Here is a 17,893-nt window from a genome sequence, read left to right as displayed (position 1 = left end):
ATTTCTTCCCGATCTGCAGTAATGAGTTGACGGGGTGGACTCAGTAGCCAGGTTTGGCAGGAACCTGTTATAGCAATTGTTAAATCCTTAAAAGGACTGCAACAGTGTCCCGTGGCACACAGCCCTACATTCTCGGCTCCTCTATTTTTCTTTTAATTAGTTTTATGTTTTGGAGTTACAAAACATTTTCCTCTATAGATGCTGCCTGACTTGCTGAGTTCCTCTTCTGTGTGCTGCTCGGTGTAAGCAGCTGATGCAAACGAGTGAACTACGTTGGTAAAACAACAACGTGGATGCCTCAGGTTTAACACCTATACCTTCAGATAAGTAATTCCAACGTGAAGTCAAAGGAAGAGCAGTTATCAGACGGCCAAAGAACCGCCACAATCCAAATGACTCACTACCACCATTTTCTCTTCGCTTTCCCTCCCAGAGCTTAGCTTTCTAGAGAGATGCCTGCTGAACATGGCATTTCGGAAATAAGTGCAGCAGCGGCGGGACCGGAAATTTTAGTTAAATAGAAATCGGCCAAACCGGTGAATTGGGTTTTGAATTTCCATCCGCTGTCGGGCGGTGACATTGACGTCCACGGCGGGGTCCTCCCGGTACTGGTGACGTGTAATAGCGCGACCACTTCCGGCCTCCGCAGCTCGGCGCCGTGACCGGGTGGGAAAATGTGAGTGCGGTGGCTGTGCTGTCCTGTCCCGTTCTCGGTACCGTGGGGCTGGCGGGCCGCCTGGGATGGTCAGTCACTCCGGACGGGTGTATTGTTCGGCTTTTATGTTTAAAGCGGTAAATGCCCCGGTTGGCGTGTCGCTAGGGTCCATCGTCGAGGAGGCTTGGAGTGGGGGAGTAGGTAACTAGGGAAGAAAAGAACATGAAAGAAGAATAATTTAAATAACAAAAAATGAGGATTATAGGGCACTAAAGCATGCACAGAGAGGGTCTGAAATATGAATGGGCAGTATAATCATTATCCGTAACTGATAAATTCGTCGTTTGGGCTGGTCTACACACTGCTGTATAGGAAGATGACGTGTTATACCTTAAGACAGTAAGCTTAAGGTGTACTGTAGCCTACTGTCTTAGGTATTATTGTAACAGGCAACCAGAATGTTGGGTCAATGTGGAATGTGTAAGTGGCCGGCAAAATAATTGCCCAATCTGTAATTGGTCTCCGTAGTGTGGACGATATTCTGAGCTCTGAATGCAATTTGAAAAAATTATACTGTGGACCTGGGTCCCTTTTTGTCACACTTAAAATCCTATTTGTTTCGTCACTTGTCTCTGAATTAACTTTTCCCAATCCATGTATTTCCTACTTTCTGAATCCTGTATCACCTCCCCACCCCCACACCCTTTGCCTTGCCCAAATATCTGATCACTCAAATGTGCCAAATGACACTTTAAAGGTTTCTTCTCTGAACTTATTCTCCATCACTTTCTTTCAGACTTGGTCATCAATCCATGAAGAAATATAATTCATCCTTCTGTTGTCCTGTCCTCCTCCTTCCATAAAGTTTTAAAGCTCAATGTATATGTCTGTCACCATATAAAATCCCAAGGTTCATCTTCTTGCAGGCATGCTCAATAAATCCATAATAGAATAATAACCATTAGAATCAATGAAAGACCATCTGTCTTTTGTTCAACAAGTGTGTAAAGGACAACAAATTGAAAATACAAAAAGAAAGAAATAGTAACAAATAAGCAAAAGATATCGAGAACACAAGATGAAGAGTCCTTGAATGTGAGTCCATAAGTTGTGGGAACATTTTGATGATGGGGCGAGTGAAGTTATCCCCTTTTGGTTCAAGAGCCTGATGATTGAGGGATAATAACTATTCCTGATCCTGGCCTGATGACTGAGGGGTAATAACTATTACTGATCCTGGTGGTGAGAGTCCTGAGAGTGCTTTCTTCCTGATGGCAGTAGCAAGGAGAGAGCATGACTTGGGTGCTGGGGGCCCCTGATGATGGATGTTGCTTTCCTGTGACATTGTTTCTTGTAGATCTATTCAGCGGTGGGGAGGACTTTAGCCATGATGAGACTGGGCGGTATCCACTTTGTGTAGGATCTTCCTTTCAAGGGAATTGGTGTTTCCATTACCAGACTAATGCAGCTGGTCAATATACTCTCTACCACAGATCTGTAGAGGTTTGTCAAAGTTTTAGATGTCATGCAGACTCTTCACAAAATCCTAAAGAAGTAGAGGCACTGCCGTGATTTCTTTGTAATTCCACTTACTTGCTGGGCCCAGGAAAGGTCTTCCAAAGTAATAATGCTGAGGAATTTAAAGTGGCTGACCCTCTCCTCCTCTGATCCTCCGATGAGGACTGGCTGGTTCCTCCTGAGGTCAATAATCAGCTCTTTGGTCTTGCTGACATTGAGTAAGAGGTTGTTGTGGCGCCACTCAGCCAGATTTTCAGTCTCCCTCCTATATGCTGATTTGTCCTCTGACAATGGTGTCATCAGCAAACTTAAATGTGGCATTGGAGCTGTGCTTAGCCTCACAGTCATAAGCGTAACGTGAGTAGAGCAGGGGACTAAGCACACAGCCTTGTGGTGTACCTGTGCTGATGCAGATCATGGGAGAGATCTTGCCAATCCGAACTGACTGGGGTCTGCAACTGCAGAGATCGTGGATCCAGTTGCACAAGGAGGTATCGAGGCCAGGGTCTTGAAGTTTGTTGATTAGTTTTGAGGGGAGGATGGTATTGAATGCTGAGCATCTTTAGCTGTCCAGATGTTCTAAAGTTCAGTGAAGAGCCAAGGAACTGGCATCTGCTGTGTGGATTTGTTGCTTCGGTAGGCAAAAGAAAGGAGTGAGAAAAGGGAACAGGAGTAGCAGTGGCACAGTTATCAGAGCTGCTGCTCAGTTCCAGTGATGTCTGCTGCTAATTGAGTAGTTTGCACATGTTTGATATGACCGTGTGAATTTCCTCTAGATGCTCTGATTTCATCCCATATTGTTGATACGTCCCATATCAGAAAATCAAGTAGTAGGTGTTCACTGCCTTCACTAGTGAACATTCATCACCTTCTGCATGAAGAATTCAATCAAAAGCTTTCTATCTCCTCTCCCACTCCATCATTATCTTTTCCCTCACTCTGGATTTTGGTCCCCACTATATTAATTGCTTTTGTCAAACATTTATTTAATGTTGGGACTTTGCATAATGGACTGTCCCTGTAACATTAAAGTATATCCTGTTTTACAAAGGTAGCAATAACATAAATGTATTTATTTCTATACATTTTATACATACAATACATTTTCTTAACTACATTGAATGTTATTGAGAAAGAGAGAGAAAATCAGTATTTTTTGCAAGAATTGGGATTGTAATTCTGAAACCAGCAGCAAAGAAGCATGAATATTCAGATCACCAGAATTATATTGTTCCTATGTATAATTTGACCAGGTTGGAATTAAAGAATGATATATGATATTAATTAGCAGCACTGTTCCCAGGAAGAACACTCGTGAACTAAGTTATTGTAAAGATCAATAATTGTGCTCTGTAATAGCACATTTCAGTGAACAGCAGTTTTAATATTTATGTCTAATTGTACCATGTTGAGTATTCTTAACAGAATGACTTAATAGCAGCTCACTGTGACTGATCAATTCTTTCTTTTTGTTTAGGTCAAAAGTTACCTTTAAAATCACACTGACATCAGATCCAAAGTTGCCATACAAAGTGTAAGTGAATATAGCTGAAAATTGCAGCCTTGGCCTGAGTTTTACCTGTGTAATATTTGTTCATCCTTACTGTAACTTTCAATTCCTTGAATACTCCTATATTGCATCTGTATTATAGTAAGAGGCATTCTTCATTATTTTAAATTACAACTCTTGTTTAATCTTTTAATTTATTTTCTTAATATTGTTATTGCCCATTTATGAAATCCCCATATTTGCTTTTTATCTAAAAGTTACAATAAAGGTTGTAAAGTTCAGGACAGTTATAAGATTTTAGCAAATATAGGATTAGTTTTAATTTAGTTCATTTACAGTACAATCAGAAATTACTAGGTTTACAGAGGAAACAATTGCATTGATGCTGAGAGAGTTGCAAATTGAACATACTGATCAGAAATTGGATGTGATGGGGTCCTTCAAAACTTTTTGAAGAATTTTTAAAAAAGGCATATTACTTTTATTCTCACCCAGAGGGTGAATTCTCCCATTTGAGAGGACTATAGAGGTAGGTATTTAAGTATATTCAAGAAATGTCAAAACGTTAAGAAAATTGGGTGATGTGCAGAAAGAGCTGCAGAGATATGGTGGATCAGCTGTGATCTTATTGAATGGCAGAGCATGAATGACCCATACCTGCTGTTTCTTCTTTTTGTATTATGTGCAAAGTCAGAAGCAATATATGGATAGTTTGTGACATGCAAAGAGCTGGCACTGTAATCCCATCAATAATCAATGTTCAGTTCCAGCCATTACCTATAAGGAGTTTGTACGTCATCAGAATCAGGTTTAATAATACTGGTATATGTCATGAAATTTGTTGTTTTGCAGCAGCAGTACACTGCAATCCATAATTAAAAACTATAAATTACAGTTAGTATATATGAAAATTAAACAGTGCAAAAAGAGCAAAATAAAAGTGAGGTAGTGTTCATGGGTTCGTTGTCCACTGAGGAATCTGCTGATGGAGGGGACGAAGCTGTTCCTGAAATATTGCCCCTTTGTTGGTGGCAATGAGAAGAGAGCATGATTGGGGTCCTGCTGCTTTTTGAGGCTTCGCCTTTTGGAAGTGTGCTTGGGAGGCTCGTGCCCACAATGAAGCTGGCTTTGCTCACAACTTTCTGCAGCTCTTCCCTGCTAGACGGTGATGGAACCGGTTAGAATGGATTCCGCTGTACATCTTTAGAAATTTACGAGTGTCTTTGGTGACACACTAAGTCTCCTAAAACTCCTGATGAAATTTAGCCACTGTTGCGCTTTCTTTGTCATCAATATGTTGGGCACAGGGTAGATCCTCAGAGATGTTGACATCCAGGAACTTGAAGCTGCTCCCCCTTTCTACTGCTCTTCCCTCGATGAGGACTGGTGTGTGTTCCCTTGGCTTCCGCTTCCTGAAATCCACAATCAGTTCTTTTATCTTACTGACGTTGAATGCACAGTTGTTTTTGTGACACCACTTGATTTATTCACTTCTGTACACCACCTCGTCATCATCTGAAATTAAGCCAATGATAGTAGTGTCATCGGCAAATTTATAGATGCTGTGTGAGCTGTGCCTAGCCACACAGTTGTGGGTGTACAGAGAACAGAGCAGTAGGTTGAGCAAGCATCCTTGAGGTGCACCAGTGTTGATTGTCAGCAAGGCGGAGATGTTATTTCTAATCCACACTGGCAGTGATTTCTCGGTGAGGGTCCAATTGCAGAAGGAAGTTTAGAGGCCCAGGTTTTGGATCTTGTTGATTAGAACTGGGGGTATGATGGTGTCGATTGCTGAGCTGTAACCAATTATCAGCATCCTGACCTAGGTCTTGCTATTGCGCAGGTGATCTAAGGAGATTGTATCTGCTGTACACCTACTGTGGTGATAGGCAAATTGCAGTGGGTTCAGGCCCTTCCTTAGGCTGCAGTTGATTCTGGCCATGATCAACTTGTCAAGCACTTCATCACAGTACATGTGAGTGCCCCTGGGTGATAATCATTGAGAGAGCTCACCCTGCTCTTCTTGGGCACTGATATGATTGTCGCCCTTTTTGAAGCAGGTGAGGACCTCCGACTACAGCAGTGAGAGGTTGAAGATGTCCTTGAACACTCCCACTAGTTGGTTGGCACAGGTTTTCAGTGCCCTACCAGATGCCTTACAAGGGTTCACCCTCGTGTAAAATGTTATGAGGTTGGCCTCCGAGACAGATCACAGGGTCACGAGATGCTGCACAGGAGTAATTTTATTCTCCCTTTCAAAGTGAGCACAAAAGGTTGAGCTCATCTGGGAGTGAAACATTACAGCCATTCATGATGTTAGGTTTCGCTTTGTAGGAAGTAATGGCCTGTAAACCCAGCCAGAGTTGACATGCATCCGTTTCTGTCTCTAACTTCAATCAGAATTATTTTTCGTTCTTAAAAAAGCCTTCCATTGGTCACACCAGGACTCTCCATGAGCACGTGGGTTTCTGCTGGGTGTTCTGGCTTCCCCCACATTTCAGGACTTGTGGTTAGGGTTAGTGAGTTGTGGGCATCCTGTGTTGCTACTGAAAGTGTAGCGGCATTTGCAGGCTCCCCAGCACAATCCAAACTGATTGGATTTGCTGCAGATAACGTATCTCACTATCTGTTTCGACATACATATGGCAAATAAAACGAATCTCTTTCATCTCTCGAATCAGAATCAGGTTTGGTCACCGGCACGTGACGTGAAATTTGTTAAATTAGCAGCAGCAGTTCAATGTAATGCATAATCTAGCAGAGAGAAAAAATAAATAAAATAAAAATAATAATAATGAATAAACAAGTAAATCAATTACGTATATTGAATAGATTTTAAAAAGTGAGGTAGTGTCCATTTAGGAGTCAGATGGCGGAGGGGAAGAAGCTATTCCCGAATCACTGAGTGTGTGCCTTCAGGCTTCTGTACCTCCTCCCTGATGGTAATAGTGAGAAAAGGCCATGCTCCGGGTGCTGGAGGTCTTTAATAATGGATGCTGCCTTTCTGAGACACCGCTCCCTCAAGATGTCCTGGGTACTTTGTAGGCTAGTACCCAAGATGGAGCTGACTAGATTTAAAACCTTCTGCAGCTTCTTTTGGTCCTGTGCAGTAGCCCCTCCATACCAGACAAGTGATGCAGCCTGTCAGAATGCTCTCCATGGTACAGCTATAGAAGTTTTTGAGTGTATTTGTTGACATACCAAATCGCTTCAAACTCCTAATAAAGTGTAGTCGCTGTCTTGCCTTCTTTGTAACTACATCGATATGTTGGGACCAGGTTAGATCCTCAGAGATCTTGATACCCAGGAACCTGAAGCTGCTCACTCTCTTCACTTCTGATCCCTCTATGAGGATTGGTGTGTGTTCCTTCGTCTTACCCTTCTTGAAGTCCACAGTCAGCTCTTTCGTCTTACTGATGTTAGAACATAGAACATAGAATAGTACAGCACAGTACAGGCCCTTCGGCCACAATATTGTGCCGACCCTTAAACCCTGCCTCCCATATAACCCCCCCACCTTAGATTCCTCCATATACCTGTCTAGTAGTCTCTTAAACTTCACCAATGTATCTGCCTCCACCACTGACTCAGGCAGTGCATTCCACGTACCAACCACTCTCTGAGTAAAAAACCTTCCTCTAATATCCCCCTTGAACTTCCCACCCCTTACCTTAAAGCCATGTCCTCTTGTATTGAGCAGTGGTGCCCTGGGGAAGAGGCGCTGGCTATCCACTCTATCTATTCCTCTTATTATCTTGTACACCTCTATCATGTCTCTTCTCATCCTCCTTCTCTCCAAAGAGTAAAGCCCTAGCTCCCTTAATCTCTGATCATAATGCATACTTTCTAAACCAGGCAGCATCCTGGTAAATCTCCTCTGTACCCTTTCCAATGCTTCCACATCCTTCCTATAGTGAGGTGACCAGAACTGGATACAGTACTCCAAGTGTGGCCTAACCAGAGTTTTATAGAGCTGCATCATTACATCGCGACTCTTAAACTCTACCCCTCGACTTATGAAAGCTAACACCCCATAAGCTTTCTTAATTACCCTATCCACCTGTGAGGCAACTTTCAGGGATCTGTGGACATGTACCCCGAGATCCCTCTGCTCCTCCACACTACCAAGTATCTTGCCATTTACTTTGTACTCTGCCTTGGAGTTTGTCCTTCCAAAGTGTACCACCTCACACTTCTCCGGGTTGAACTCCACCTGCCACTTCTCAGCCCACTTCTGCATCCTATCAATGTCTCTCTGCAATCTTTGACAATCCTCTACACAATCTACAACACCACCAACCTTTGTGTCATCTGCAAACTTGCCAACCCACCCTTCTACCCCCACATCCAGGTCGTTAATAAAAATCACGAAAAGTAGAGGTCCCAGAACAGATCCTTGTGGAACACCACTAGTCACAATCCTCCAATCGGAATGTACTCCCTCCACCACTACCCTCTGCCTTCTGCAGGCAAGCCAATTCTGAATCCATCTGGCCAAACTTCCCTGGATCCCATGCCTTCTAACTTTCTGAATAAGCCTACCGTGTGGAACCTTGTCAAATGCCTTACTAAAATCCATGTAGATCACATCCACTGCACTACCCTCATCTATATGCCTGGTCACCTCCTCAAAGAACTCTATCAAGCTTGTTAGACTGTTGAGTGCCAGGTTGTTGCTGTGGCACCACTCCACTAGTTGGCATATCTCACTCCTGTACGCCCTCTCATCACCTCCTGAGATTCTACCAACAGTGGTTGTAAAGCAGCAAATTTATAGATGGTATTTGAGCTATGCCTAGCCACACAGTCATGGATATAGAGAGAGTAGAGCAGTGGGCTAAGCACACACCCCTGAGATGTGCCAGTGTTGATCGTCAGGGAGGAGGATATGTTATCACCAATATGTTACAACCAATCTTTCGGTTAGGAAGTCGAGGATCCAATTGCAGAGGGAGGTACAGAGCCCCAGGTTCTGCAGCTTCTCAGTCAGGAATGTGGGGATGATGGTACTAAATGCTGAGCTATAGTCGATGAACAGCATCCTGATGTAGGTGTTTGTGTTGTCCAGGTGGTCAAAAGCCATGTGGAGAGCCATTGAGATTGCATCTGCCATTGACCTAATCTGTTAATTTCTTTGCTAAGTGGGGAAAGATGATTTGTAGATTTTGTATTAAAGTTTCCATGAGCAAATTTGAATTTTTCTCACATTGGTCTGTTATAGACACAACTATGGAGACCAGAGGTTAATCCTTCCTCACTCTCACATTTCATGTGACATAAGTAGCATCAAACATGTTAGTTAAGGTGCTTGAATAAGGAATGGAATTTAAATTGTATTCTGCAAATTTTAAGAAATCTTTTTGGTTGTCGTTTAGGCTGAGTGTACCTGAAGCCACCCCTTTCACTGCAGTTTTGAAGTTTGCAGCAGAAGAGGTAGGCACAACTGTGTATGTAATAGAATTGTGCTACGCAGTGGGAGGAGAGTGGGGGGGTGCTTTCAAATGCTCCCTTTTAAAGTGTTTATCAGCTTCTTAACCTTTTCAGCATACTAAACCCATTGCTACAGACAAACAGACTCCTGCTGTGGCTTATATTTACATGGAGTGTACTGTTTGTTCTCTGTATCCTAGATGAGTAAACCTTGCCGAGCAGCGAGCTGAACACCGGCCTCTCTCGCCTAGGCCCCGACACCCTGACCCTTCCAATCTAGCCCAGCACTTAAATCGGAAACAGCGGGTTGTTCCTCACTCTCGGGCTCAAGCCTGGGCCCTGCAGACTCAATTTGGCCCGTACTCGGCATTGCCAATCTGGCCCAGCGCTTAAATCAGTCAAACGTAGGCTTGTTCCTTGCCCTTAGGCTTTGGCCCTGTTGTCTCGCTTCAGATCTGCCTCTTCAAATTGCCTCCAAGTTCGCTCCAGCAGCCATTGTCTCGTTTCCCACACCAAGGCTCAATGCCTCACTGCTTCTATTCAGCCAATGTATGCCATGATGCAACTGTCCTGCACTTTCGAGATTTCAGTTCACACCCTAAAAATGCCGGGTTGTACAGCCCTATTGATTGCAGTGATTGTTTACCAGAAAAAGTGTGAGTAATGAAGTAGATAGTACTTGTATTTGCTGCCAACAATTCGTCACTGTGCTTTACCAGCACCGTCTTAAACCAGAATAGAGAAAAGAAAGTGAGGAATTTCTTTTTTTTTAATTTTATTTTTATTTGGATAAGGAATTCACAAACATCATGTACTTTTTTCACGCATATAACCTTTTCCTTTCTTTTATATGTATAAAACTATAATTATTTATATATTCTTAAGTAGACATTGAGATGATATAAAAGGAAATTAGACACTTAAATAGATAATTATGTACTGTGGTAATTCTAATCTATTAGGCTAAGTAATGGTATTAGTTGTTATGAAAAATGGTAATAATAGTTTCCATATAACTCTTCTGGACCATTTCCACTGGTCCAAAATGTTGTATATAAGCCTATGTAACAACCATTGTAGATGTTTATATCCTAATTTGTTCATGCTTGCTCCTGCCCGCAGACATAATTATCCAATCCCTATGTACTTATTTACTTAATTTTTTCATTTTTTATCCCTTTCCCAAATCTTTCCCTTTACTTGTGTTAATTCTCTATTTTCCAAAAGAAAACAAAAAAAAAGACATTTAGACTACGGCTGCTTACGTTAGCAATATTACTGTGTTGATGAGAAGAGCAGTATAAATCATTAGAGTCATCTAAAGTCTGCTCGCATTGGGGTTATATATTCAATCCATTTATTCCAGATTTGATAAAATTTTTCTTTTTGAATTCTCAGGGTGTAAGTCAACTTTTCCATTTTAAATATTTCCAAGATAATTTCGTGCCAATCTAATGTAGATGGTATTGGATTTAGCCACTTTCTAGTGATTGATTTCTTTCTTGCCGCTAAGAGGGCCTGCAGCAACTTTATATCTTCCTTCTGTTGAAGAAACAATACATGCCCCAAATAGAGCGTCTCAAAGTTCAGAGGTATCTGGGACCTAAGTACCTTAACTAATGTTCTATGAATACCTTCCCAATATAGACTTAATTTAGGGCAATCCCAGAAAATATGAAAATGATTTGCCTTCTTGGAGCCGCACCTTCTCCAACACGTCACGTTTGTATCTTTATATTTTTCCTGATATGGCGTCTTGAAGTATCTTATAATGTTTTTCCAACAATGTTCTCTCCAAGTCAAAGAATTAGTCGAGGACCATTGAAAGCTGCAGATTTTCCCCCAAGCCTCCTCTGAAAGTACCAACCCTGCTTCTTTCTCCCACTTCTCTTTAATATACAGTGTATTTACATTTTTAGCATGGGAGAGTGCATTATATACTCGAGAAACTGATTTACTAGGTATTGAGCTACAAGCCGAATTCAGAATCTTGAAAAATTCTAATTCTACTGTTGATAGGTCTGTATATCTACAACTCTGGTTAACATAGTTTCGTACTTGAAGGTACCTAAAAAAGTCATTATGTTCTAGGCCATGTTTGTCCTGCAGGATTTGGAAACTTTGTAATACTCTTTTATCTATAAATGAGAGGTAGTTTGTAAGACCTTTCTTTATCCATAGCTCAAATCTTTTATCTCCTCTGTTGGGAAGGAATTCGGTATCATATGCACACCATCTAAAGAGTTTTAACATGTTATTAATTCCACATGAATTAACCACCTTCTGCCATACTTTTAATGTAAGATTTATCCAACTGTTTTTAAATTTTTCCAACTGGGCCATCAATCCTTTGTCAGCTATTGAGGCCTGTAGAGGGAAAACTGTCAACTAATCCAAATTCTATTTCCTTCCATCTAGCCTTATATTCCCTATTACACCAATATAACAGAGGGGTTATCTGTGAGGCATAAAAATAATTTCTCAGGCAAGGAAGGACCATACCTCCCCCTTCCTTCCCTAACTGTAAGGTGTTATATTGAATTCTAGGTTTCTTTCCTTGCCAAATGAAGTGGGAAATCCATTTGTCCCATTCCCTGAATTGATTATCATCCACCTCCACCGGTAAAGTACGGAAAAGGTACAATAACCGAGGAAGAATATTCATTTTTATAGTATTTATCCTTGAATTTAAAGTTAAAAAGGGGATAAGATTCCATCTATGCATATCTGCTTTTATCTCTGAGATTAATGGCCCATAATTTACCTGAGACAGTGTTGAAAGATCCTTCGGCAGGGTTATTCCTAAATATTTTAATGATTTAGCTTGAAAGTGAGGAATCTCATATCCAAATTGCAATGAATCTGGATACCTGCAAACTAATTTTCTGCAAAAGAAAATGCTACTGCTGCCTGTAGTTCTAAGAGCGTATCCTGAATTATAATTTTAAAATAGTTCCAAAATGTGTGTAGTAGCTATGATCAATGAGAATTTTCAATACAGTTTGTAAATAATTAGAGTAATAAGTGAATCAGTACTTTGCCCAATTTCAAGCTGATGCCTGAGAGTTGGAAACCAGGAAATTCAGAAGCATTGATTATATTGTGTCAGTTATCAGGGCTGAATAATGTTTACATTGAAAAATCTACCTCTTTAAGTGCTCTCCAGTTACATCTAACTGCCTTGTTGTTTACTCCTAGCTTACATTTTTTTTTCCCGTTCCTGGAAGTTACCCAGATTTCTTGGAAAGTTATTGTTCAATTGGTTTTCGTCATTTTTAGGTAGAGATCATAACTTGCTATTTCCAGGTCCTTGTAAAATCTTTTCATGCAAACCACTTCTTTGTGATGCTGAAATACATGAAATTTGTATGTTAGACTCTTGAATCCGAATCGAGGGCAAAGACGTAGAAGCTCTGACCATGCCGACTGATGTGAATTGTTGGGGCAAAGAGAGGGAGGCAGTAAACATCTGGAAAACTTCACTGCTGTAGAGCAAGATTCTGGCTTAATACTGCTGAGACGTTTGACTTCAATAAATGACATGAAAAATGATAATCAAAACATTATCTCTAAAAACATGCCAGGACAACTTGGCTGTTAACTAAGATTATCCCATTTTCCTTTGTGGGTCCAAGGAGCTATGTACAATCGAATAAGTAGCATCTCATTTAATTTATATGAGAAGGATTTCATAGGACAAGTAACACAGGTCTGTAGCAGATATCTCTTGATCCCTAATGCATCCAACATATTCTCCGCAATCACCAAACACATATTTAGTTCACCCCACCACCACTCTCTGCTTTCTGCAGGAATTGCTTCCTATGTGATTACTTGTCCATTAGTCCCTCCCTACTAATCTTCCTCCTGGCACATATCCCTGTAAATGACAGATATACTACACTTCAGAAGCTAGAGAAAATCTGTAGATGCTGGGAATCCAAGCAACATACACAATATGCTGGAGCAACTCAGCGGGCCGGGCAGCATCTATGGAAAAGAGTACACTCAACGTTTTGGTGTCCTGCTGAAGAGTCTTGGCCCAAAACGTCGACTGTACTTTTTTCCATAGATGCTGCCTGGCCTGCTGAGTTCCTCCAGCATATTGTGTATGTTGCTTGATATGCTACACTTGCCCACTTACCTCCACCCTCACCTCCATTCAGGACCCCCTAACAGTCCTTCCAGGTGAGACAACACTTCATCTGCAAATCTGTTGGATTTGTCTATTGTATTTGGTGCTCCCAATGCAGTCTCTTCTACATTGGTGTGACCAGACGTAAATTGGGGGACCACTTCCACTCCATCCACCAAAAGCGGAAGTTCCCAGAGGCCATCTATTTTAATTTCCATTTTGACATGTCAGCCTATGGCCTGCTCTTTTGCCACCCTGAGACCACAGTTGGGGTGGAAGAGCAACACCTCATACTCAGTCTGTGGAGCCTCCAATCTGATGGCATGAACCTTGATTTCTCCTTCCACTATTTTCTTCCCTCCCATTTATCTCTCCTATTCCCCACTGCTCTCTTCTATTCTCCACTCTGGCCTCTTCCTCTTCTCCTGAACTACCCATCGCTTCCCTCTGGTGCCACACTTCCTCCCTTTCTCGCATGGTCCCCTCTCCTCTCCTGTCAGATTCCGCCTTCTCCAGCTCCTTGCCTTTCTCACTCATCTGGCTTCACCTATCACCTTCCAGTTGGTCCTTCTTCCCCTCCCTCTTCCAGCCCTGAAGGAGGGTTGTGGCCTGAACCGTCGTTATTTATTTCCATAGATGCTGCCTGACCTGCTGAGTTTCTCCAGCATTTTGTGTGTGGCCTTGGTTTTCCAGCATCTGTAGAATCTCTTGTGTTTAAATTTTTTTTGGTATTTGCAGTGCCTATGCAAAATATGTATATACAGTTTACACAGTTGTAAACATAGCTACATAATTTATATACTTTAAAAAATTATTAATAGATATAATTTATTTTCAAAGGTATTATAATTGTGGTCAAGGAACTTGCTCTCCTCAAACATCCATTTTTAGTAACCTAACTAGTACGCAATGGTCTAAGATTTACTGAAGTGTTCTAGTAGAATTTAACTTTATTAAACAGGAGGAGCTGAGTTTGTTTCCCTTGGATCAAACAAAATTGATGGATTAAAAGCAAAAGCCTGATGTAGAAAAAGTAGTTTATTATGGTCTAGTACTGTGGAAGAGCAAAGTATTTTATTTTGCATGCCCTCTATACAGATCATTTCGTTATAACAGTGCATAAGGTAGTACAAAGGAAAACAATAACAGAATGCAGAGCAAAATTTTGCAGTGACAGAGAAAGTGCAGGGCAGGCAGGTGCAAGGCCATTGACAAGCTAGGTTATCTTGCCAAACTAGAGGATCTTTCAATAGCCTTTCAACAGCGGGATAGAAGTTTCCTTGAGTCTGGTAAAAAGACGAAAGGTCTGGTTTATCAGATTGTTCAAGGAGCAGGGACATGTTTAAAATCTTAGACAAGAGGTGTATGGGGGTAGAAAATCTATATATGCAAATTATGATCTAGAACTTGTAAGGGCATGGGAAAATGCACAAAAAGGATTAGTTAGACGCTGAAGGGAAAGCAAGTAATGAGCAGGAATGGCAATTAAGGGCTGGTACAAACTCAATGGGCCAAATGTCATCCTATTTTGCAATAAGTTTTTTATTTCTGTAAAGTAACTTTTTTTTGGTTAATAATGTCATTGTTTTGTTTCCAGGAATGATTTTCTTTTGAGTGCCCACTGCCTAAGGAAATGGGCATCTAAGAACAGATTTTTGGCCAGCATAGTGACTGGTTTTGTATTTCGTTGGCTTATCTGCAATGGTGCAGACATGCTTTGAATTGACAGAGGTGATCTTAATATATTCAGGCCTGGATTATATTCCTTTAATTGTAGGAAAGTACAGTGCTTGAATAGAAGTGCAAAGACCTCTTTTGACCAGTAAGATGCCAATTTAAATCAGTCTGTATTGTATTTGTAAACTAGGGATGGCTTTGAGATGAGCAATCTCTTGTAAAAATTTTGATTTTTTTTTCCCCATTGATTTAAATTTGTTGATGCTTCAAAGATTATGTGCTGAGTTCCATTTTGCTGTAGTACAAAACCTCAAGCACTAGGTACTAGATCTGCAGATTTTCACCGAAGGAATTACTTAAAGCCAAAATTAGTTAAGTTGGAAGTGATGTTTGATTTCAGAGTATAGTAATATACAACTAGATGTGAATATGGTGTTTCCACCACAATTCCAACAGCCTAAATTTTGTGGCACTGACAGTAGCAAAACAACTGATCCATAATTTGACAATGGTTACAGGTATTTTTTTTTCTTCTCACATGAAGTCTCACTACAGCAAACTGCTAAAAACCATAGAAACTAAATTTGTATTTCCCCAATGAGACCAAGATTAGAGTTTTGGGAAACTAACTGAATGCTGAAATCTTGCAGGTACTGGCAGTGAGCCAGTGTTGTACGGCTTGCAGCTTTCTGCACCACAGTCAAAGTGAAATCACTTCAAATTATGAGAATCTAAGCATTGGCAAAGTAGTCTTATTTTTAAACATCTTGAAAAGGCGGCACCATGGTGATGTGGCGGTCAGCATGATGCTATCGCAGATTGGGGTGTCAAAGTTCGGAGTTCAGTTTCGGCGTCCTCTGTATGTCTTCCTCGTGGAATGTGTGTGTTTCCCCAGGTGCTCCAGTTTCACTTGACATTCCAAAAGATGTACTGGGTAGGTTAACTAGTCATTGTAAATTGAATAGGTTAGGGTTAGTCTGAGGTTGCTTGGGCAATGCCAGAATGGCCTATTCTGCACTGTGTCTCCAAATAAAATAAAAATAATAGTCTGTTATGAGTTGGTTGTATGGTTTGGCATGCTTCTGCCCCTAAAATTTTATAATTTGTTCTCAGGAATACTTCAAAATGAAAGATATGATTTTTGTACTATTTGATATTTCAGTTTCTATTTTAATGGTTTCTTGTTACAATCATACAGTGGCATGCAAAAGTTTGGGCACCCCGGTCAAGATTTCTGTTACTGTGAATAGTTAAGTGAGTAGAGGATGAACTGATCTCCAAAAGTCATAAAGTTAAATATGAAACATTTTTTTCAACATTTTAAGCAAGATTAGTGTATTATTTTTGTTTTGTACAATTTTACAGTGGGGAAAAAAAGGAAAGGAGCACCGTACAGAAGTTTGGGCACCCCAAGAGATTTAGATAACTCAGATAACTTTTACCAAGGTCTCAGACCTTAATTAGCTTGTTAGGGCTATGGCATGTTCACAGTCATCGTTAGGAATAGCCAGGTGATGCAAATTTCAAAGCTTTATAAATACCCTGACTCCTCAAACCTTGTCCCAAGAATCAGCAGCCATGGGCTCCTCTAAGCAGCTGCCGAGCACTCTGAAAATTAAAATAAATGATGCGCACAAAGCAGGATAAGGCTATAAGAAGATAGCAAAGCGTTTTCAGGTAGCCGTTTCCTCAGTTCGTAATGTAATTCAGAAATGGCAGTTAACAGGAACGGTGGAGGTCAAGTTGAGGTCTGGAAGACCAAGAAAACTTTCTAAGAGAACTGCTGGTAGGATTGCTAGAAAGGCAAATTGAAATCCCCCGTTTGACTGCAAAAGACCTTCAGGAAGATTTAGCAGACTCTGGAGTGGTGGTGCACTGTTCTACTGTGCAGCGACACCTGCACAAATATGACCTTCATGGAAGAGTCATCAGAAGAAAACCTTTCCTGTGTCCTCACCACAAAATTCAGCATCAGAAGTTTGCAAAGGAACATATAAACAAGTCTGATGTATTTTGCAAACAAATCCTGTGTACTGATGAAGTTAAAATAGAACTTTTTGGCCGCAAATGAGCAAAGGTATGTTTGGAGAAAAAAGGGTGCAGAATTTCATGAAAAGAACACCTCTCCAACTGTTAAGCATGGGGGTGGATCGATCATGCTTTGGGCTTGGTTGCAGCCAGTGGCACGGGGAACATTTCACTGGTAGAGGGAAGAATGAATTCAATTAAATACCAGCAAATTCTGGAAGCAAACATCACACCATCTGTAAAAAAGCTGAAGATGAAAAAAGGATGGCTTCTGCAACAGGATAATGATCCTAAACACACCTCAAAATCCACAATGCGCTACCTCAAGAGGTGCAAGCTGAAGGTTTTTCCATGGCCCTCACAGTCCCCCGACCTAAACATCATCGAAAATCTGTGGATAGACCTCAAAAGAGCAGTGCATGCAAGACAGCCCAAGAATTTCACAGAACTAGAAGCCTTTTGCAAGGAAGAATGGGTGAAAATACCCCAAACAAGAATTGGAAGACTCTTAGCTGGCTACAGAAAACATTTACAAGCTGTGATACTTGTCAAAGGGGGTGTTACTAAGTACTGACCATGCAGGGTGCCCAAACTTTTGCTTTGGGCCCTTTTCCTTTTTTGTTATTTTGAAACTATAAAAGATGGAAATAAAAAAGTAATCTTGCTTAAAATATTAAATGTGTCACCTTTAACTTTATGCCTTTTGGAAATCAGGTCATCTTTTACTCGCTTAGCTATTTACAGTAACAGAAATTTTGACCAGGGGTGCCCAAACTTTTGCATGCCACTGTATTTATGATTTTTGACTGTAATTAAATTATTTCCGGGTCTGAGCTTTGCAAATTCTTTAATGCCCCATGTTATCATTGAGACAGGTCTAGACTACAGTGGACATTTAGAGACAGAATTACACTGCATGTTTGATGGTTGGCAGTAACAT

At 40.9% G+C, this 17,893-nt stretch overlaps 1 protein-coding gene across 1 annotated transcript in view; it reads left to right on the top strand.

Annotated features, from left to right (window-relative positions):
• Positions 1 to 615: 615 nt before the first annotated feature.
• The window catches only part of ufm1 (ubiquitin-fold modifier 1), a 42,662-nt gene continuing 25,384 nt past the window's right edge, over positions 616 to 17,893 (top strand). The window contains exons 1-3 of the mRNA XM_072262866.1: positions 616 to 676; positions 3,651 to 3,707; positions 9,059 to 9,116. Of these exons, the coding sequence (XP_072118967.1) occupies positions 675 to 676; positions 3,651 to 3,707; positions 9,059 to 9,116 (117 nt within the window). The 5' untranslated portion in view covers positions 616 to 674. The remainder of the gene's footprint in view (positions 677 to 3,650; positions 3,708 to 9,058; positions 9,117 to 17,893) is intronic.

The sequence above is a fragment of the Mobula birostris genome, chromosome 7 (assembly GCF_030028105.1).
Source record: "Mobula birostris isolate sMobBir1 chromosome 7, sMobBir1.hap1, whole genome shotgun sequence".
In the NCBI taxonomy this organism is placed as follows: domain Eukaryota; kingdom Metazoa; phylum Chordata; class Chondrichthyes; order Myliobatiformes; family Myliobatidae; genus Mobula; species Mobula birostris.
This window is presented reverse-complemented; position numbering and strand designations above follow the sequence as displayed.